Source organism: Crinia signifera, chromosome 7, assembly GCF_055691185.1.
Source record: "Crinia signifera chromosome 7, ASM5569118v1, whole genome shotgun sequence".
NCBI lineage: Eukaryota > Metazoa > Chordata > Amphibia > Anura > Myobatrachidae > Crinia > Crinia signifera.
This window is the reverse complement of record NC_139223.1, coordinates 111,908,603-111,931,344: the sequence shown is the minus strand read 5'-3', so window position 1 is coordinate 111,931,344 and position 22,742 is coordinate 111,908,603. Positions and strand designations below refer to the sequence as shown.

At 39.9% G+C, this 22,742-nt stretch overlaps 1 protein-coding gene across 1 annotated transcript in view; it reads left to right on the top strand.

Moving 5' to 3' along the window:
• CLASP1 (cytoplasmic linker associated protein 1) overlaps positions 1-22,742 on the top strand; it is a 321,194-nt gene that overhangs the window by 226,445 nt on the left and 72,007 nt on the right. The window contains exons 27-32 of the mRNA XM_083153636.1: positions 9,231-9,475; positions 11,124-11,187; positions 13,322-13,324; positions 19,409-19,572; positions 22,225-22,303; positions 22,587-22,730. Of these exons, the coding sequence (XP_083009762.1) occupies positions 9,231-9,475; positions 11,124-11,187; positions 13,322-13,324; positions 19,409-19,572; positions 22,225-22,303; positions 22,587-22,730 (699 nt within the window). The remainder of the gene's footprint in view (positions 1-9,230; positions 9,476-11,123; positions 11,188-13,321; positions 13,325-19,408; positions 19,573-22,224; positions 22,304-22,586; positions 22,731-22,742) is intronic.

Genomic DNA, 22,742 nt, shown 5'->3' with positions numbered 1-22,742 from the left:
ACTGAACACAGTACTCTAGATGAGGTCGTACCTATGACCTATACAGTGGCATTATTCCTTCTTACTTTCTACTGCTGATACCTCTGCTTTGTTACGTTGCCTACCTGCCTTTAAGTCCCCTGAAATAGAGACACCTAGATCCCTCTCTTCCTCCGTAGTTTCCATTATAGTGCCATTTATACTATATTTAGTCTTTGGATTTTTGAGACCCAAGTGCATGATTTTGCATTAAAGTCTAGATAAGCTACATCTACAGCCCCACCTTGATCTATTACTTTAGTCACCCAGTCAAAAAAGTCAATAAGATTTGTTTGACATGATCTTTCCCCAGTAAACCCACGATGTTTCGGATCCTGTAAATTGCTGGTTTTGAGATATTCTATAACTCTATGTTTTAAGAGGATTTCCAGCAATGTCCCTACTACTGATGTAAGGCTCACTGGTCGATAGTTTCTTACCTCTTCCTTGCTTCCACTTTTGTGCAGTGGGACTACATTTGCTGTTTTCCAGTCCTCTGGGATTACTCCAGTAGCTAGTGACTGGTTGAATAATTCTGTTATTGGTTTTACCAGCTCCCCTTTAAGCTCTTTTAGTATCCTTGGATGGATTCAGTATTGAATCCCGGCGGTCGGGATCCGGCGTTCAGAATCCCGACGCCGGAATCCCGACAGCCGAAATGCCGACAGGGGGGGGGGGGCGCTCGCCACGCAGCGGGCCCGGTGCCTCGCTACGCTCGGCACACTAATTTATTCTCCCTCCAGGGGTGTCGTGGACACCCACGGAGGGAGAATGTGTCGGCATTTCGGCGGTCGGGATTCTGAACGCCGGGATTGTAACTGCATCCCCCTTGGATGTATCCCATCTGGCCCCATTGATTTATCCACTTTCAGTTTTGAGAGTTCTGTGAGGACTTGCTCCTCTGTAAATGTACTTGTTTCTCCATCAGTTTTCTGACTATACTTGCAACTTAACTGTGGCCCCTTCCCCTTTCTATCAGCAGTGAATACTGAGCAGAAATTATTATTAATATGATCTATTACATTAGCCCCCTCAAGAAGACTTCCACTCTTAGTATTCCACTTTTTGTTTTTCTCTTTTCACTTATATACCTAAAAAAAAAAGTTTTTCCCTCCTTTACCCACTGACTGGGCCATTTTCTCTTCAGCCTGTGCTTTTGCACAACTGATCACCTTCTTAGCCTCCTTCTGTCTAACAAGATACACCTCTTTGTCGTCATTATTCTGCGTCTGCTTAAATTTCCAACTTTTTTGCTTTCACAATATATGCTACTTCTTTCACAAACCACAATGGCTTCCTATTCCTTGTGTTTTTCCTATCTCTTGACACAAAGGGCCTTATTTTGGTTCATTCTTTCTGACAAAATCCTTCTTAGATGGGCAAAACCATGTGCACTGCAGGTGGGGCAGATGTAACATGTGCAGAGAGAATTAGATTTGGGTGGGGTTTTACTTCAAAGTGAGATCTATATTGCAGTGTAAAAATAAAGCAGTCAGTATTTTCCCTGCACAGAAACAAAATTACTCACCCAAATCTAATTCACTCTGCACATGTTACATCTGCCCCCCTGCAGTGCACATGGTTTTGTCCATCTAAGAAGGATTTTGTCAGAAAGAATGAACCAAAATAAGGCCCAAAGTTCTTGTCGCTTTTAGTATTACACTTCTTCATTTTTACCCACTTCTCCTGCACTCATTCCAAGTTCCTCCACTCTGCCAAAGAATCCCTTACAGAGTTTCCCATCTCTACAAAATCAGCCTTCCTAAAATCTAACACGTGTGTGTGTGTGTGTGTGTGTGATATATATATATATATGTGTGTGTGTGTGTGTGTGTATGTGTATATATGTATGTATGTATATATAATATATTATGCAATCTATAGTGATAAAGTAAAATAGACTATCTTCAGAAATTTGGTATTATTGCCTTTCTTGAGATCTTATTATACTCTGATATATCAGTACTGAAATATCTATGGGTGAAAACCATTGCTATAGAGTTATAGACTGCAATTTGAATACCATTTTCTCAATTCTTATTGACTAAAACAAGGTTCTCAACCAAAACATTTATTTGTGCTTCTCTGAATTCACCTCCTCTTGCCATCTATATCAGTCGGAGTACCGCAAGACTCAGATTTAAGTCCTTGCTTTTATCAAATTATAACATAAACTCAGTGCATTCAGTGTATTATACTGTATGTCCCGGATTTCTTATCTGTTGGTCCATGTCACCGAATGGCCTTCTGCGGTTTTACCTTGGGTGTCATTTTGACCTCATAACCTAATATTGCCAAAACAGAATTAACTATATTTCCACTGATCAATTTTAGTTACCAACCTAATATCTGTATTACTGTTGAGAACTCAACAATCAATCCTACAGCACAAGCTTGTGCCTAGGTGTCATCCCTTACTCTGAAGTGTCCTTTGTTCCCCACATTCAGTCTATCTAAAAATCTTGGTACATACTTCTAAAAAAACATAATCAAAATATGACCATACCTTACGTAAGGCATTGCAAAAAAAAATCCATGCTCTTATTGTCTCCCATATTCTTTTTTTAATAGTCTTCTTACTGTTCTTTCCTTAAAGAAACTAAAATCCATTCTGAAAGCAGCTGCAAGGCTAATTCTCCTTGCTAGACTTTCATCATCTGTGGATCTACTTTTTCAGTCACTCTTTTGGTTGTGTGTATTTTACTGTATTCAATAAAATACTGCAACTCGCCCACAAGGCCATAACCACACTACACCAATGTACAGTACATCTCCTCGCTAATCTCAAAATATCTGCCAACCCAACCGCTTTTCACAAAATTTGGATTTCTCATTATTCGCTCTCATTCACCATTGCAGGACTTTCTTCTGGCTGCGCCCACACAGTGGAATGCCCTCCCATGCACAATAAGATTTTTTCTAGTCTCCAAAACTTCTAGCATTCCCTCTTCAGGCAAGCTTATCAAATTCCAGAACTACACACAACCTTAATAACTTTCTTAACAAATTGCATGCTCTCTGTACTGTCCTCACATATATCTTCACATATGTTCTCTCTTCACTATTCCATCCTTCTGACCCAAGGCCAACATGTGTGGCCAGTTAACAGTTTAATTATTATATGTGATATTTTGATTCTCCAGTGTGCCACTATATAAGTTTAAAAACGTAGCCTCAGGTTTCATACAGCCTAAAAAATGAAACCTATTTTAAACCTTTACATATAGAGGGGGGTTTTATCGACAGCGAGAAGTGCTGGTAAATCGCCGTTAGTGTATACAATCACTTCCCTGAGGCGAGGTGGAGGCTGCGAGTGTGGGCATTAAAATGAAGAGGCTCACCACAAAATGAGGTGGACTCACTGCATTTGCAGTGAACCTATCCTTGTAATGGGTTCTTCTCCAGCCTTTAACAGCGACGATTCGGCACAAGCATTGAATGCGGCAAGGCTGGCTTGTTTTCAGCGAGGAAAAGCCGTACAAACGTCCTTGTCAGCAGCATTGAATACCGCTTATTGTGTATATAATTTACTACATATTGTAAAGAACTTTAACTCACTCTGAACACAAGAATACAGGACACGCTTCATAAGTTAATACATATTATAATAAATGTAAACATGAAAGGTGGGTAAGCAACAGAAATTGGTATATTGAAAACATAAATGCATACATAATCAATAAATTAAGAGTTAAGTAAACATTAAAAAAAATATTTCAAAAATTGAAATAAAAGTCCCGTTTAGTATCCTGATTTTGGTGAAAAAAAGCCTGATAAGGAGAACAGCAATAGACCTGTATGGTAGTCTCTGTGTAATAGTGAATGATCCACTTTAGTGAAGCCAGATAATGAAGCATAAGGCTAGTAGCATATGCCAATATAAGATAACTGATGGTAAACAGTGGTTTGCCTAATTAGCATGTAAGCTGACATGCTATTGGTCCCAATGGTTTAGGCAGTTAGATGTTAGTACAGTCAGATGGCAAGATGCACATATATAAAAACAGGGAGGAGACTGTTATCTCACCCACTTCGATCTCCATATAGACGGACCGTGTGCCGCTCAGGGGATGGTGTGAGTGCGCCCGAGATAGAGTGGCAGTTGGGTCGTGAGTGCTGCTGTACTAGCAGGCAGCTCTCTGCCGTAGCATGTATCACGCTCCTACAGGTCTATTGCTGGGACACCAGCTACTGTAGTTCTCTCCCTGTCAGGCTTTTTTTTTTTTTTTTTTCAAAAAAGTAAGGCTACAATTTACAATTTTTTATATGTGTACTTAACTCTTTTAATTTATACTTTTATTGGTAAGCTGCTCAATCAGAGGTCTGTCATTCAGGTGCCAACAGGGAGGGGTAAATCTGGTTAGGAAAGAAAAACAGTTTGTATCCCTATTGCACACTGAATGAGAAATATACATATAATAATCAGACAATACAGAGATCTTGGTTGCATATATCTGCAGATATAGGGTTAAGCCCCCAGGCCGTACGTCAAGGCGTCTCTGTCACTGGGGGTCCCTAACACTGGGTATGGGTCTGGGGTGTGGGCCCCCAACATGCCGACACAGGCCGACTACTCCAGGGCAGCACACAAATGAAAGTTAGTAGTGTTAAATAAGAAGCACATAAGTGCTATGTAGGGAGGTGAAGGTGTGATTAAAATAATACATACAATGGGGAAAAAACATAAATGTTAATAAAGTGTTAGGGTGTGCTACCCTGGAGCAGACCAGCCATACCAACAAAGGGGGAATCACACTCCCAAACCCATCCCATGCACAATAACAAATTTATGGGCCTAATAGCCCAGTGTAAGGCCACATGATAATGGCTTACAACATCTGAGAGCCAGCTTACCTGGAGATACCCCTGGCTTCTCCAATGGCACTCAGGTGTCAGCAATCCCTCCTATTGCTGACCCATCTATGCCTCTCAACTGCACAACACTTTTATTGGTAAGCTGCTCAATCAGAGGTCTGTCATTCAGGTGCCAACAGGGAGGGGTAAATCTGGTTAGGAAAGAAAAACAGTTTGTATCCCTATTGCACACTGAATGAGAAATATACATATAATAATCAGACAATACAGAGATCTTGGTTGCATATATCTGCAGATATAGGGTTAAGCCCCCAGGCCGTACGTCAAGGCGTCTCTGTCACTGGGGGTCCCTAACACTGGGTATGGGTCTGGGGTGTGGGCCCCCAACATGCCGACACAGGCCGACTACTCCAGGGCAGCACACAAATGAAAGTTAGTAGTGTTAAATAAGAAGCACATAAGTGCTATGTAAGGAGGTGAAGGTGTGATTAAAATAATACATACAATGGGGAAAAAACATAAATGTTAATAAAGTGTTAGGGTGTGCTACCCTGGAGCAGACCATTTGTGTGCTGCCCTGGAGTAGTCGGCCTGTGTCGGCATGTTGGGGGCCCACACCCCAGACCCATACCCAGTGTTAGGGACCCCCAGTGACAGAGACGCCTTGACGTACGGCCTGGGGGCTTAACCCTATATCTGCAGATATATGCAACCAAGATCTCTGTATTGTCTGATTATTATATGTATATTTCTCATTCAGTGTGCAATAGGGATACAAACTGTTTTTCTTTCCTAACCAGATTTACCCCTCCCTGTTGGCACCTGAATGACAGACCTCTGATTGAGCAGCTTACCAATAAAAGTGTTGTGCAGTTGAGAGGCATAGATGGGTCAGCAATAGGAGGGATTGCTGACACCTGAGTGCCATTGGAGAAGCCAGGGGTATCTCCAGGTAAGCTGGCTCTCAGATGTTGTAAGCCATTATCATGTGGCCTTACACTGGGCTATTAGGCCCATAAATTTGTTATTGTGCATGGGATGGGTTTGGGAGTGTGATTCCCCCTTTGTTGGTATGGCTGGTCTGCTCCAGGGTAGCACACCCTAACACTTTATTAACATTTATGTTTTTTCCCCATTGTATGTATTATTTTAATCACACCTTCACCTCCCTACATAGCACTTATGTGCTTCTTATTTAACACTACTAACTTTCATTTGTGTGCTGCCCTGGAGTAGTCGGCCTGTGTCGGCATGTTGGGGGCCCACACCCCAGACCCATACCCAGTGTTAGGGACCCCCAGTGACAGAGACGCCTCTTTTAATTTATTGCTTATGTAATTAAGTTTAATTTATATAGCGCACTTTCTCCAACAGGACTCAAGGCGCTTTATAGACATTAATAAACAATGCACATAATACAGAGGATGTTGGTAGTACAGTCACAGACAAAAGAAACCCTTGAGCACACAGTAAGCATAATGCAGGGTTGGTGAAGAATTTTGGATAATAGCTTCCATGGTTTGTGTACTCCACCCTGACAAGGTTCTAGGTGCGGCAGCCATTGTTGGATTACCCTTATTGGAATAGATTACCCCTAAAAGAAATTACCCAAAATGGGTGATTTCAGTGTATACTCTGGTCCATGTATTTTTCATCCCATCCACAAGTGCACCAGATGAGGCAACCATTGTGGGCGCACTACAAAGGTTACACTGTAGGAGGTGAGCCATACAAGAACCCAATGCATATATTGGAAAGCAAATACTTGTGTGGTAGTATGATAAACCCTGCACAGAAACATCCACGTGACATACACATTGGAATAGCACATGGTGGGGTGGGATGTATGCTGAGAGGGAGAGAGTGAAAAGACATGAACACACCTTTGCAGGGGACTGATGTCTGACTGAGGGGATAGAGTAATCAATGTCCTGGTCTCATAAGAGCAGTACAGGTGGTTATGAGAAAGTGGGGAGCACATTCAAGTATGGGGGAAGTGTTGCTGCATAGGCTGGTTCTGGCGCTTCCCCTCACAGCTCCATGACGGGTAGACCTGGGGGTAGTCCTTGTGTTCTCAGCCATAAGGGTTAACCTACTAGTATATTTTTGGATTGTGGGAGGAAACCAGAGTACCCGGAGGAAACCTACGCAAGTACGGGGAGAATATACAAACTCCGCACAGTTAGGGCCATGGTGGGAATCGATCCCATGACCTCAGTGCTCTGAGACAGTAATGCTAACCATTACACCATCCGTACATACTGCGTAATTTGTCAAATATGTTTGGCGAAATTGCAATGTAAAGGGTTTTGTGTAATTCAAGTTCCAATTCAGTCTCAAAATTAAAATTCAGTATCCACAGCTTAGGGCTATAGTCACAAAGCAGCAAATTGGAGCTGAAAAACTTGCACTCCATAAAGAATAGATTTACCTGTGGTAATTTAGTGCAGTCAGTTTATCCCCAGGGGGGGTAATTCACTTAATTCCAGTAGCGCATTATCGTGGACTTTGTTCCACCTGCTCAAAGGTAGGTGAAACAAAATCTTTTAAGTGTTGTTTTTTTCTCACCTGCAATTACAAAATCACTCAGATCTGGTATAATTTCCCAGGTCCCTGTGTTTTTGCGTGAAAAACTGGTATTTTATCACAAAAAAAAAAACAGAAACAGGGAGGTAATTGAATTGCCCGATAATTATCATCAAGCAAACAGCATCGTTTTTAGCACTATATAATACTGCATATAACTGAATTCCCATTTTAGCCTAGCTTTCTTTACACTGAATGAGTGCCACTTTAAATGTTTGCAGCTCCAACCCACCACTTACAAAAGCCACCACTTCATAAATGCGGATGCGATCAATTTACCATCAATCAAAATACCAACTGTCAAAATACCGACTTGTACATACTTTACCATCCCAGTTCCGACATGGAGGGGGAATACAATAGTGTGCCGAGCGCAGCGAGTGACCGTGCCCGAAGCACAGGTTTCATGTCGACCTATGTCAACATACAGACCCCAAAAATATATGAAAAGCATGTGTGTCAATTGCTGTCGGTATTTTGACCTTCGGGATTTTGATTGTAGGTAAGTCATACTGATCCCCATAAATGTAGCCCTTAAGGTGCCCACACACGCACCGATCCCGGTGATGCTATGCGATGGGGTGCGCGCTCCCGCGGCACCTCATCGCACAGTACAAAAAGTATGTGCTGCACATACTTTTTGTACTAGCTTTTTATCGCATGCACAAGGCATACGATGCGATGCTATGTGTGTTAGTTAAGCACAGAACGCACGCCGGGATCGATGCATCTGTGGGCACCTTTAGTATCATATAGACCATGACTCCGCCCAACCATAACTTTATTTCCTATTATGTGGAGTGGGGATGTTTAGATCTAAAATGGGTAATATTTAAAAAAGTAATGTCTTTCTAAACTGTGATGGTACCCTAGTATGTCATAATACCCTAGTATATGAGTATACTCTAGTATATCATAATTTCAGAAAATGTTCTGTTTCTGCACCATTGTTGTTGTTAAAAAGTGATCTATGGTAATCAATGTAAACTAAACATGTTGCCCAAAGTTCGCTGAGAACGATGGTTTTTGTCCAGAAGCTGTACTACCTCCCAGTAAAAACATAAAAATTACGGTCTTCCCATGATTGAAAGATGGCTGTTTTTGTTAAAATTAGAATCAAATAAAAATAAATGTGGCATTGGCATATTGGTGAGATATAGCTAACAGTCCATGTGTAAGTCAACATATGCACAAGACTGACACAGAAAAGGTTGGCATGGGTCCCCCCCCCATTTTTTATTTTTTTATTTAAATGTTGACACCTAAACTGGTAAATGTTTTAGACCAGGTTCCTTGCTCCGCACGGTACACTTCACGGTTCCCAATCGGATTCCATGTGGATGAAGATGTAAGATGTCTGTCAGCCATCTGGGTACCAAAAATCTCCAAAACCTCTTATGTATTTTAAGCATTATGCTATATCCAGATTGTTCTGCTTAAGTTTTCGATTTCATAGACATGTTTAGTTTCATAAGCCAGAGTATATATTGGGTATTTATAAAGAAAAATACCTGCACACCGATCTGGTTTTTGTTTCTGTACGATATGCTTTTATTGATTAACGATATATCTTTTGATCACATTCATAGTTTGAGCCCTGATTCTTCCGCGTGTCTCCAGTTTACATATGCCCTATAAACCATATACATAAATAAATGCTAATAATCGCTCTTTCTCTACTACAACCTGTGTGTTATTCTGCTTTGCTCCTGACAAGTTGAAGGATTTTGAATACTGGCCTGCTTTGTGTCAGTACATGAAATACTACTTAGGTACGTGTTTTTAGTTCTAATGTTATCTCTTGTCTACAGAAGAAGCCGGTAAGAAGACGCTTTGAGCCCTACGGAATGTATTCTGATGATGACGCAAACAGTGACGCCTCAAGTGCATGCTCAGAAAGGTCTTATGGCTCAAGAAATGGTGGGATTCCACACTACCTGCGTCAGACCGAAGATGTTGCTGAGGTCCTTAATCATTGCGCCAGCTCCAATTGGTCAGAGAGGAAAGAGGGACTGATTGGGTTGCAGAACCTGCTCAAGAGTCAGAGGACACTCAGGTAAAGTGTATTTATTAACCTTTATCTCATGACAAAATCACATTGTGGTGCATCGTTAGGTGTAATAAGTGGTAGTAATTCTATTTATTTGTAATTGAAAATACTCAAGATATCTGTTAATTTTGATTTCAAAGATTTTTTTTTAATGAATAAATGGTACAGTGCAGCAAATATATTTGTAAAGCATATTTCTGTGTAAATATGTAGCAACCACCATGTACTGATAGTAATTAGAAGGCCTTAAACAACCAACATTGACCTTCGAAAAAGGAATAGTGTAAATCAGTACTGTAAGTTGTTATTAACAGTCTAATATAAAATAACTTCTCAGCAACATGTAATATAATATAGACAGAAAAAAAACTAATGCAGAAGTAACAGGAGGGTTGAAGACAAAGACTTCACGAGACATGAGAGGGAAGGGGGAAGCATTGAGGAGAGGCAAGTGGGAGAATTGTGACAATATTGGGGAGGAGAGAGTAGCAGGTGAGAAAGTGGAGAGGGGTAGGAGTTCTGATTTGTTGACGTTTATTTTATATTCTCAAAGAGGGCCAAAGGACTGGATTATTTTCCATGATCGCGGAGATGGAAGAGAAAGGGTTAGAGATAGAGGTGCATGTCAACAGCAAATAATGCTAATTTGAGTTCATAGGAATTTAGGCTGATGCCTGTAAAATTTTAAGAGGATCTTAAAGCGATTGTTAGGGGTTCAGTGGCAATAGCAAATAATGAAGGGGAAAGTGGGCGTCCTTGAAGTGTTCCTCTTTGGAGGGGGGGGGGGGGGGAATCCGTTGCAAGCAATTTGGGAAGAATGGGATGTATATATGGTTTGTATAAAAGAAATAAAGGGCTGGGGGATGCCGAATTTAGCCATTGTGGAAAAAAGGTAGGGCCAGAGGACAAGGTCAAAAGCCTTTTTGGCATCAATGGATAGGATTAAACTAGGGGAATCCGAGCTGACATTTGAGTATAAGGACTGGGCTGCTGCTAGAACCTTTCTGACATTACGTACAGAGTGCCTGCCTTTGATAAAGCCTGTTTGATCCTGGTGAATGATATGGAGATGGGTGGGGTTTAATCTATCATTGAGGATCTTGGTCAGGAGTTTATAGTCGCAGTTTAACTGGGAAATCGGTCCATAAAGATACTTTTTCATTTTACGTGATGTGTTACCCACACTAAAGGTGTCAACCAGTTTTGCTGTCCTTTATTAGAGTTTAAATAAATGACCATAGTTTTGCTTTCAGGTCACATTAGGGCTAAGTGTAAACCTATGGCAAGTGCTGCGTAAGTCAGGTTAGCTGTGACCACCAGATTCTGTGACATGCTATTTATTTGTGGGAGTCATAGCTTTTACAAACCAATATGACAATATTGATGCCAATGACCATCTACTGTATACATAGATTTTTTTTATTTTATTTAGATGAGATCCTGTAAATGATCTTTATTTATATAGAGCATTTAGGCAGCATACTTTTTTATTATTTTGTGGTTGTTTTGTGATAACATTGACAGATACATGTAAGGCTACATTTCCTAAGTTTACCATTTTATGAAATATTTGACCATTTTAGTGGCCAGCAAAAAGAACATACTGCTCCAGGGAATGTAGTTTAATGTCCTGTATTGTATGCTTATTTTGCAGCCGCGTGGAGCTTAAGAGGCTGTGTGAGATTTTCACTCGGATGTTTGCTGATCCCCATAGCAAGGTACATGTATTTACATAAACATTGCTTTTCGATAGTGTTTTTTTAAAACTCTATCCTCATGGACCTTAACAGTGTGTTTCCTCATCCATACTGTATATAATTAGTATCACCTGTAGATCTAATAAACATGTGCTGGAAAACACACAGTCATTGAGCTATGAGGACCGGGTTTGAGAAACACTGCTTCATAATGCCCACATTCAAGAAGATGTATAGATTTTAATGTAAAATGTTACCTTCTAGGCATATCATTTCAGGAATGCAATTACCCTCTATCCATTTTTGCTGTAAAATCTGGTTATACTGGGATTTTTTATGTTATTTATTCAACTACCCCATTTTCCCCTGATTAGATATGCCTACTGTACATCTCAGTGAGATGTCTCTGCCATGATTTGTGTTGCATTAATCCTGAACACTCTTTTCTCACGTGTTGCAATTACATTAGTGCTGAACCTTTAACTGTTGGTAACATTGTAACCTATTGGATTAACCTTGCCTGAGGTGTGTGTGTGTATGTATGTATTATGTATGTATGTATATATATATATATATATATATATATATATATGTATGTGTGTGTATTTTTTTTCATACATAACACTACAGTGTGTTTATACATCTCCCATGTATATGCAGTGCTTTTCGTTTATTTTTGCTTTTCTTGCATGAGGCTCTGTAATTTTTGTGCTGTGGCTTGATTATTGCATGTTCTTCTTTAGATAAGGACCAAATGTGGTCGATAAACCAGGACTTTACATTTTGCAACCTGTTTAACACAGTATACATAAAGCAAGTGGCAGGTTGGCTGTGCTTTTACAGAACCCATTTCAGGGTGGTGGTGCTGGGAGGAGGGGCAGGGTGACTGCTGCACTTCTACTTTGATGTGGGATGGGAGTTTGTTTTTGATTTACCTTCACCTGCATTGAGTCTCCAGAGCCTGCAGTGTGTTGTTTGCCCCTTCCTGGAGCCTGCGGGCAGTTGCTTTCCCTTTTTCAGAGGCTGAGATGAGCCGCTTTCCCTTTTCTTGAGCTTGAAGTGGTTTACTTCCCCTCCCCGAAGCCTGGGGTGAGTTGCTTGCACCTCCTCGGAAACCGCGGCAAGTTGATTTGCCCCTCCTATGAAACCACAGCAAGCTTCATACCCCTTCCCAGAGCATGCTGCAAGCTGCTTTCACTTTACTGAACCTGTTCTCTACAGCCAACCATGTAATGTGTGTGTGTTTTTTATTTTTTTGCTCACTGTAGATTAGGTTGATACAATGATTTATTTTACTGTAAAATTCTGTTCTACGAAGCATTTTAGGAATGCCTTACATAGGTACAATGTGCCACAATTGACACCACTATATTTTGGTCAGTAAAATGAGGTACTGAGCAAGCAAGTTTTAATCATTTATTATATTTTTATAACACGATATTCCCAAAGTAGCTGCATCTACCTCCCTCTTCATCACCATCACACTCCGCCCTTTTTCAAGCCGCCTCCTTTCCTGCCCACTTCACAATTTTTTTATCTGTACATTCTTATATAATTGTTCAAAATAGGATATTGTCTATAATTTGTATTACTTATTTATCAATTCAGGCTATTATATTCCACAATCATATTCATTGCCATCTCCTTTCCATCATACATTTGTAGCTCTCTTCCAAGTTTTTGTATAGAAAAATGTATTGTTGCTGTACGTATATTTAGTTCTTTGTAGTATTAAGCGATTGATCATTTGCAGTGCAGTTTTAATTTGTTAAATAATTGTTCTCAGCCTAATCTGACACATTTTAATGATTGATTACATTATTGACATCTATGTGAATGTTTACACTTAAATGTAGTACTGTTGAATGCTAGCAAAGGGCAGTAGTGTTTGTTTTTGAGTCATCAAAGTAAATATAGTTTATGTCGGAACAGACTGGGTAAGGTAGTTTTTTTTCTGATCATATTGAGGGAAAGTGATGGATGTCATCTTATGCTTAGCTCCCATGAATGAATCTGTGAATGATTGGATACAGTATCTATGATAGCAGACATGCTGTCTGAGAGTCAGGAAGAGGGATGTCAATGTATTCATGACAAATACTAACGTGTGGTTTGTTTTATTGCATGCTCTGCATTGCTGTGGATCTCACCCAAGAGAGTAAGTCCTGTTACTGTATATTTTTTCTGTCTATCACTCTCCCCATTCTCTCATCTATTCTTTTTCTTTGCAGATTTGAAAACAGGGGTTTTCCTTGGAGTTGGTTAAACATTGATTCCTGTTTTATTTTCAGTTTTAAGTGCTTTAAAATTGTGATGCAACATGTGCTTTAAAACTGTAATGCGTCATTTAAAAATGAAGGAGCCATATTGTCTGCATTTAGGTAGCGGTTATGTGTCTACAGCTCAATTAAGCAACATATTATTATAGCCCTGAGCATAATATGGGATCATGTAGATAACACTGGGAAACAGTCAATTTGTTACCAGGCATTTAAGAGTCCATTTCAATAAATTTTGTGCAGTTAATTCTCAACTGACTGTAGTTTTTTTAGATATGCATATGTCTCCTCTCAGATTAAGGGGGGGTATTCAATCCCTCGCCGCTATGTTAGACGGAAGAAATAGTGGCGGGTGTCCATTCAATGCTGTCTTTCCTGATAGCATTGAAGAGGCATCTCGGCAAAACAAGGCAGAATTTAAAAGCAGTCGGGCTCGTTTTGCCAAGAACGGCTGTGAATTGTCGAGTGCACGGCCGGATCTCTACGATCCACGGCCAGTTTCTCGTGGCAATACACCCTTTTCGGTGCTCTGCAGGCGGGGCATTGAATACCATCTGCCGATTATTAGTCCAACAGGCCGAGAATGGGACATGGTCACGGCTGTCGTAACCCGGGATTGAATATCCCCCTTAGTTAGAAGATATGAATGTGTTATGTTTCTGAAATGTGACTACAAGCTACAAAGTCTCAAATATGGAGATGGATAAAAGCCCCATTTCGAATCTTACTAGATCACTTAAAAATGAAACACGGATCACTCAGTGTATGGCCTCCGGCGATGTGCGGTCCCTCTGTATACATCTAGTCATCGCCATTGTTCTTTCTCCAGAGATCACTGGTCATGGCAGATCGCTTAGCACAGATCGCTGGCGCATCGCTCTGTGCTGAGCGATCTGGGCATAACTGCACACAGATGCTCAGTCACACCATGTGAACAGGGCATTGGACGATTATGTTAAGTTAAGATCGGTTTTCAAGTACTTGCAGACCCTATTTTAGCAGTCGATCTTTGCTATAGCTGAGTTGGCTCCCAGTTTTCAAATGAATAAAAAATTATAAAATACAATTATTTTCTTTTGAAGTGCCTAAAATAAATCGTCTAGGCTTCTTTACTTAACAAAATTAAATCGTTCTGCTTTTTTTATTTTTTTATTAAACAATTACCTTCTTTGAATGATAAAAATAAATTGTTTGCTTTGTGATAATGTAGCTGGTTGTCACATTTGAAACACATAATACATTGATATCTCCTCACTGGCGCTGGGAGGAGACATATGCATATCTCAAAAACTAAAACCAGTTAAAAAAATAAGCATGTCCTATTCATAATCAAGACCAGAAAATTAATTGAAATACATTGGAATCTTAAATTCCTGGCAAAAGATTGACTGTTCCCAAGTGTAATATACTCCTAGTTGCACTGGCATTCGTTCTAATGAGCATTTAGGTACTTATGTAGTATCTGGGCGTCCGATTTAGAAATCGCATCGCATCGCATGCGACCAAATCGTATGCGATGCGATGGTCAAGATTTTTCCATAGGATTCAATGTTAAAATGGTCTGAGTCCATTTTAACATAGAATTCAATGGGAAAAGGGGGTCCTTTTCCTTTCCCCACTATCCAAGTGGGCATGGAGTTGGATATAAACCTGTGGCGAGCGTAGTGAGCCACCGAGCCCCGCGAGGGGACACAGAATACTTTTTAAGAAATATGCGTCCCCTCGCGGGGCTCGCTTCGCTCGCCACGCTTCGGGCTCGGTGGTTTGCTGTGCTCGCCACGCTATATAAAATCAACTCTATGCCCACTTGGATAGTGGGGAAATGAACAGGACCTTCTTAACATTGAATCCTATGCAAAATCGCATCGAATCGCATCTGATTGTATGCCTTAAGGTAAGGCATACAATCACAAAATCGGACGCCCAGATACTACATAAGTACCAGCATTTATTCTTTATATAAGTTATTGCTAAATTCTTATGTTTAAGCAACACGGTCATACCCAAAGTGGTAGCTGATCAGTGACTTTATAGGCCTATCACAGGTGCATGTGGAGCACTAATCTAGACAAGATTAAAACAAAACATTGTCCCCCAACATCCAACATGAATAGAGCAAAGCAAGTAGATCTAATAATATATTGGCAAACATATTGTGAACTCACCAGCCAGACAAGGAGTGTGGTCTCTGGTAGTCCTACACTACATGATAATAGCACAATTGTTATATCATACAGTTATGTAATTCTAAATTGAGAGCCAACTCCCCTAGAGGAATCTCCGGATACTCCATTGTGACATTAAAAACATCCACATACTCTCCAACTATTTATACCATGCATACCTTTCTAACCTGTAATACGCAAAATGGTAGCTGCATAATCAATTTATAGGCCTATCACAGGCACATGTAAAATAATTGTTAATCTATACAAAAAATAAACCAAACCAGTTACCCCAGCACATTTCAACTGGCCAGTAAAACACACACTTCCTCTATGATAATAGTAATGCACAAATCTTGCAACATGTCTGGTGGTACAGATAGAACATTGATTATCCGGCACCTGATGATCGGGAACCTCCTTTAATCGAGACACATCATGTACCAGGGGAAGTTAGGATTCAGGTGCGTGTAGATGTTGAATGGAATATGGGAGGGCTTAGAAAGGCAGTGGGAGGGTATTGGGGGCTTGGACACCCTGGGAGTGGGAGGGGGGACTCGAGATGAGAGGGTAGTGTTGTGGGCTCTCACTGCATGTAGATGATACCACCGGTAATCCAGCTCCGTGGTGGAACCGACGATGCCGGATAATTAGTATTCAACCTTTACTATACTACATGAAAACAGCATGGTAATAGCAAATTTTTTCAGTAATACTGTACAGATTTTTTTTTTTGGTTATATATGTAATCAGGCATTTAATATAAGAGATTTTCATAATCTGTATGGTGAAAACCATTAACAATGTTGTAATTAAATGATATTGCTGAGCAGTGCTTGCTGCCTGCTCACTGCAGCGAATGGCGGTGGCAGCAGGAGAGCCAGGCAGTGCAGCTCAGCCTGAGAAATTTCCGGGCAGACCACCAAAGTGGTTAAAGGACTTTTTGTAGTTCCATAGCCGAACCAATGCTAGAATAAAATAAACATACACCATGAAAAGTTACATTTTATTAACATGTATGTATGCACATATACATTGATATACCGACCTACTTAGGATCCTCCGCAAGTCGATCCCCTTCTCCAGTAGAAAAATCCAAGGACTACCTGTTAAAAAAAAAACAATAATACTCCCCTCCTCCAGTAGATCAGTCCTCCTGTCCAGTAGGCATCCAAGGGGTTAAAATAAAAAAACGCAGACACTCGAATCCAGTGGACTGATGAGCAGCATGTGTGTTTACACATGTGGCTCCTCTCCAAAAATGAAGGGAATCCCAGTTTGGGCAGTCACTGGTTGTCTCCTCTTCTCCACCGCTAAGTATGTTTGTGAGGTAAAGGTAGATCAAACTATGAGGAATCAAAAGAGATAGCAGCACTATAGGCGAATTACACAAATAAACAGGACCATTTGCCACTACGGACCTCCGCCTGTCCACACGTAAGACCGGAAGAGGGGCAGTGACATATAGTAAATCCGACCGGAAGCGGGGCGGAAGTACACCGCGAGGATCTCGCGGACTGAACGCTAGCATTTATGGTGCCAAATTAGAGCAATTTAAACGAGATCACAGGACTATAAGAACACCTCATAGTGCCAGGACCGCTATACCTCTTTGATAAAGACCCAGGTAAGGGTCGAAACGTGTCTGTACTAATCAATCATCGGACCCCGCTGGGAGAGACGTGTTTGCCGGGACTGGATGCAAGTTGACTGGTACTGACATTCTAAGCGATTTTCTTAGAACTGTTTCCACATAGTTCTCCACCACTTCTGGTAATTTATCTTTCCCATTGGTGGACTTTGCTTTTTAATCATATATGTACCATTCTGTATGTATGTCATTTTTATCCATTAAATCAGTATTACAATATATATGGCTTATTTACATTTTCATATGCAAACACGGATGCATTGATAATACCTGGGCCACAGAGATATACTCTTGTCTAACTTCCAAATATTGGCTGTTATAATGGAGAAGAGGAGACGTCTACCCCTAGATAAAGATATGTTCTATGGTATTCCTCACGGTTTGATCTATCTTTACCTCACAAGCATACTTAGAGATGGAGAAGAGGAGATGACCATCCCCTATCAGGGTCGTCATAGTATATTTCTGTTAGTGCCGGTGAAAGTGACACTATTTTCATGTTTTGTAAATTCTTATTGGTGGCAGAAACAGCGAGACCCACGGCTAAATGCAATAGGTTCCCTGCATTAGCCGCGAGCCTCGCTGTTTGGGGGAATCCTTGCTGTCACGGGTTTTCCCCGGAACATAGAATAGGGTGAGCGACTGTCGAAGGGGTTAAACAGCGAGGATCGCTGTTTAACCCCCTCGCCGGCCACATTGAATACAGGCCATAGTATTAATATTAATGCCGTGAGATATATTTTGGAATCTTTGAAAGATTTTATTAAATATTTCTGTGTTGTATATTGATTACTATTTCCTATTGTAACATATTGTAGTGTATTTTGTCAAAACTTACATTGTATATGTCATCTGATCTTCTTGGGATAATTGGAAGTCATATTTGGGTGAATAAACATAGATACCAATTTCCATTTGATAAAGTCATGCTTAGGATGAATATATGTTTTAGTTTTGGGGTGCATCTTTATGCTTTTTAAAGATTTGAAGTCTGAGTGCCGCCTTCCATTGTCGCTTGCATATTGCGGGTATTGTTCCTCTAAGCAAGAAAGAAAAAAACACACACCCTCACTCTGGTCCGGCACTTCGTAAGCTATAGATACCTTTTGTTCTTGCTCTAGTGCCCTCCTTAGAGGGTTAGCACATATTACAGAGACTTTAAATCATTCAATCACTGCAGTTGGTTTAATTCAATGTTTTGGGGACATATTTCCTCTTCATCAAGATAAAAACACGTCAATAGTGCAGCACATATATGTAAATAACTTACCACACATAACCTCTTCCCCTCAATTACATTCCGCACGCCATCCTGGCTATTTGACTTCCTGTTTCAGCATAATTTCCAGTTACACACACACGAGGAGGGAGGGATTTAAACATACATAGTTACTATGGTAGCCACTCATTTTCTAAACAAATCCTCACAGTTTTAAAACACTGTTGGAGTACCAATATATACACTGTGCTCAAATATCTTGTGCATGAGCAATAATTATGCATATCCTGTGCATATAAAACTAATGTATCAACAATAATAAAGTGAATCAGTGTTGCGTAAAATGTAAATATAACATTATCAAGTGCCAATCTCACATTGTAAATTACTATGTGCCCTAAAAACATCAATTATTAAACACCTGAATTGTTAAGAAGAAACAAAAGGAAAAAGGATGAAGGCAGTTGAATAAGAGCCCGATACCAAGCTTTATATAGTATTCTAAAAATGAAGATCAAATATTTCTATATGAACAATTCTGTTTCAAACTTACATGTCCTACATTTTTTCATAACTATTGGTTACAGCTTAGGCTCATTGATTAATTTAATTAACAAGGTTGTTATGTCTCTAAATCAGAGAGAGTTGGAACTGTGCCATTTTCTGCCTCCTAAATAAATATCCACACTATGGAGTAAGATGAATTTTAGTAGTCATACATTTTAGTTAATTACTGTAGTAGACCACTAGGTTACATGGACCATGCTATACATTTTATTTTGTTTATAACTGAGAATGTTGATGCCTTTCAAGTGCCACTAAGTTCTGATTGACATTTTTATGCATATACCTTTTACAATGCATTTTTTTATTGAATATGCCAATGAGTTTACAGTATCTTAAAACCTTTCTATTCTCCCCAAATCAGGTATTTAGCATGTTCCTAGAAACATTGGTGGATTTCGTCATTATTCACAAGGATGACCTGCAGGACTGGTTGTTCATATTACTCACCCAACTCTTAAAAAAGATGGGTGCTGACCTGTTGGGCTCCGTGCAGGCCAAAGTACAAAAGGCCTTGGACGTGACTAGGTGAGCAATGGATGACTACATTGGCATATGTTGTTTTTTGTACCCAACATTTTTTATTGGGAACATTTTGAGTCTGTTGTTACACTATGAAAAATCCACACTCTGCTTTTTGATTAAGACTGGGACATCAATTCAAATCTCTTAAAGTAAATGAGGTGTTTCAAAGCAATCTGTGCTTTCACTTCACAGGTTACAGTGCAATAATCACCCCAGCTGTTTTGGAACTGCGTGTCCTAGTATGTCAAAGGTTTTGTGTGCTCTAAACAGAGTCTGAAGCACTTATAAAGCTGTTAAGATTGCACCTAAGCCACCTGATATTGTAAATGCTGAAAACAATTTGTGTTATCAAATAAAACTGGGATGAGAGGATTTAGTGGCATTTAATGCTTTCCTGTCTTTATGTTGTCTGTGTATATGAAGACCAAACTGTACACTTGGAGTGTTCGTAAATGATAACTTGAGCTTGTAAAAAATGTATTGCTTTTTGTCTGAGCTTTTAGCTGTTTATACATTTTCTTATTAACTGAAGAACTTTGTTGAATACAACAAAATGAATAAGAGCAACGATAACAAAAGTCTGTTTCTAAACAAAGCAGATTCATGTTAACGTGACTGATTAAAATTTGTCTTCAAAGACCAATCAGTGAAATCTAAATAAATGGGTATTCAATCCCAGGCTGAATTTTTCGGCAGGCAATAAAATAAAATAACAGCTAAGATTCACCTATCCCGTATTCAATAACAGTGGTTTTTGCCTGTGTTTGAGTAGATTTTGGCCCCCCCCTATTTTTTTTTTGGTAGGGGACGAATTGGCTTTGGTGAAAATGGCCCTCAATTCAACAAAACCATATGGATTTGTGGTAAATTTGCAGATCCACGCGGTTTTCGCTGATGCTGTATTTTTCACTTACGTGAAAGATAGGCATGGGCATTGAATAGGGCAAGTTTAATTTTCCCTATAAACGTGCAATATCTGCAGCTATTTCGCCAGGCAAAACATTCGTCGGGACTGAATAACCCCCATAAAGTGAGTGCCCCTTTATACCTGCTCTGTATAGATATAGAACATGTTGGCACTCGCTTCTTGGACCTGATCTAAATTCCTACCACTCAAACTGTAATAAGCAATGAAATTCTGATAGTTAAGGCTGACACTTGAATGGATGTGGTCCTCGCGCAGTACTGATATGGTATGCCTGCACACACTGTGGTTAACTACAGTTTCTTTTTCTTTCTTTTTTTTTTTTTCAAAATATGTTTTATTGTTCCTCATCAATCACATAGTATAAAAATAGGGAAAACTGGAGACAATAACAGTAAATGAGGAGCAATCCACAATTTTCAACTTTTCCAAACAAATATCAATAAACTTGAAATTAATGAATTTAGAGACAGAACTTGGTGGACTCGATTTCTAAGTGGTAATATTAAAGATATTATTGTAGGACTGACGATAACTGCTGCATACAGAAAAAAAGAAGAAAACTGGGTACTTATGTAATATCGGTGCTCCCGTTTTTCTTATGAGACCGCGTCCCCTCGCGGGGCTCGCCACGCTCCGGGCACGGTGGCTCGCTGTGCTTGCCACACTATATAAAATCAACTCCATGCAAAGTTGGATAGTAGGGGTATTAAAAAATGGGGTGCATTTAACATGGGAGCCCAGATAATACCTAAGTACCGAAAACTGCAGTTTTAATACTTTCTCAGAGTCAGATTGCGATCACTCACACAATGGTGGAGCTGCTTATTCACAGAATTTTGTGGTTATTGGGATACACACATTCATGCATGAAGCAGTGATAAGGGAGAAGAAGTGAACCAGTGAAGAAGTTGTCCATGGCAACTAAACAGCTGCTCTGTGTATTTTTATATTATGCAAATATGTTACTTCATTTCTGATTGGTTGCCATGGGCAACTTCTCCACTGGCTCACTTCTCACTTATCAATGTTTCATACATCTGCGCTTGCTGTGTCCCTCAAAAATACAAACCTTTTTTTTTTCATAGTGCAGATCTGTGTATTTACCGTATATGGTGAATAAGAATGAAAATGTAATCACGTGTCAATATCCTATATGAAAATCCATGCACCTTAGTTCACCCTTTTTTGTCTAAAACCTTTTTAAACATGTACACTATACGTGTTTTCTCCATAGTCTGCAGTAAGTCCCGCTGATCATCATTTTAATGCATGTATTATTTATAGTGTTGTTGAACTTGGTGTGGTTAAAGTACTGAAGGCTGGCCAGAATATATAATATCTGTTTTAGCTCCATACCTACATCTACCACTGCCAGGTCACCCCATGGTTGATTAGTGGGATGTGCTGTGCACACAGTAAGTTAGCATTCTACTATGAAAGTGCTGAATATGTTGGTGTATCTCAGCTGTCTGCTATGGAAGTGCAGTATACAGTATGTTAATGTATCTCCGTAGCATGTTATGGAAGTTCTGTTTGTGTTGTACTTCAGCAGACTGCTGAGACTAATTTATATGAGCACTGGCCATGGTGCTCCATAGTTTTATAGAAGTTTAACCTGTACCCATAATAACCAATTTTTTAGATGAAATCGTGTTTCTCAAAAATACCTGTATTACTATATCATCTTCCCTTATCTGGAGACATTAAGTTCACATTACTCTCTTTAGGGATTCGTTTCCTTTTGATCAGCAATTTAACATTTTGATGAGGTTCATCGTCGATCAAACTCAGACTCCAAACCTGAAGGTTAGTATCAACACCTTTCCTCAGTCTATATACTGTACACTGTAAATTCCTACATATTATTATTTTACTTTATTCGTAACCCCCAGCCACACACCTTACTTGCATTTTCGTTTCCATACTTTACACCATGCTGAATTGCACCAGTTCTACCCCACACTTATCTATACCCGGTTCTGAATTGTTCTGTGCTTTAGTTCCCTGAATGCTTACAACAGCATCAGTGTTTCCTCATGCTCTGAGACTCCATCGCTACTGTACTCATGTGACTGTTTCTATCCCCCAGGTAAAAGTTGCAATACTGAAATACATTGAGTCCCTTGCCCGTCAGATGGACCCGACTGATTTTGTGAACTCTAGTGAAACACGACTTGCCGTCTCCAGAATCATCACCTGGACTACTGAACCAAAGAGCTCAGATGTGAGAAAGGTACGCGTGTAT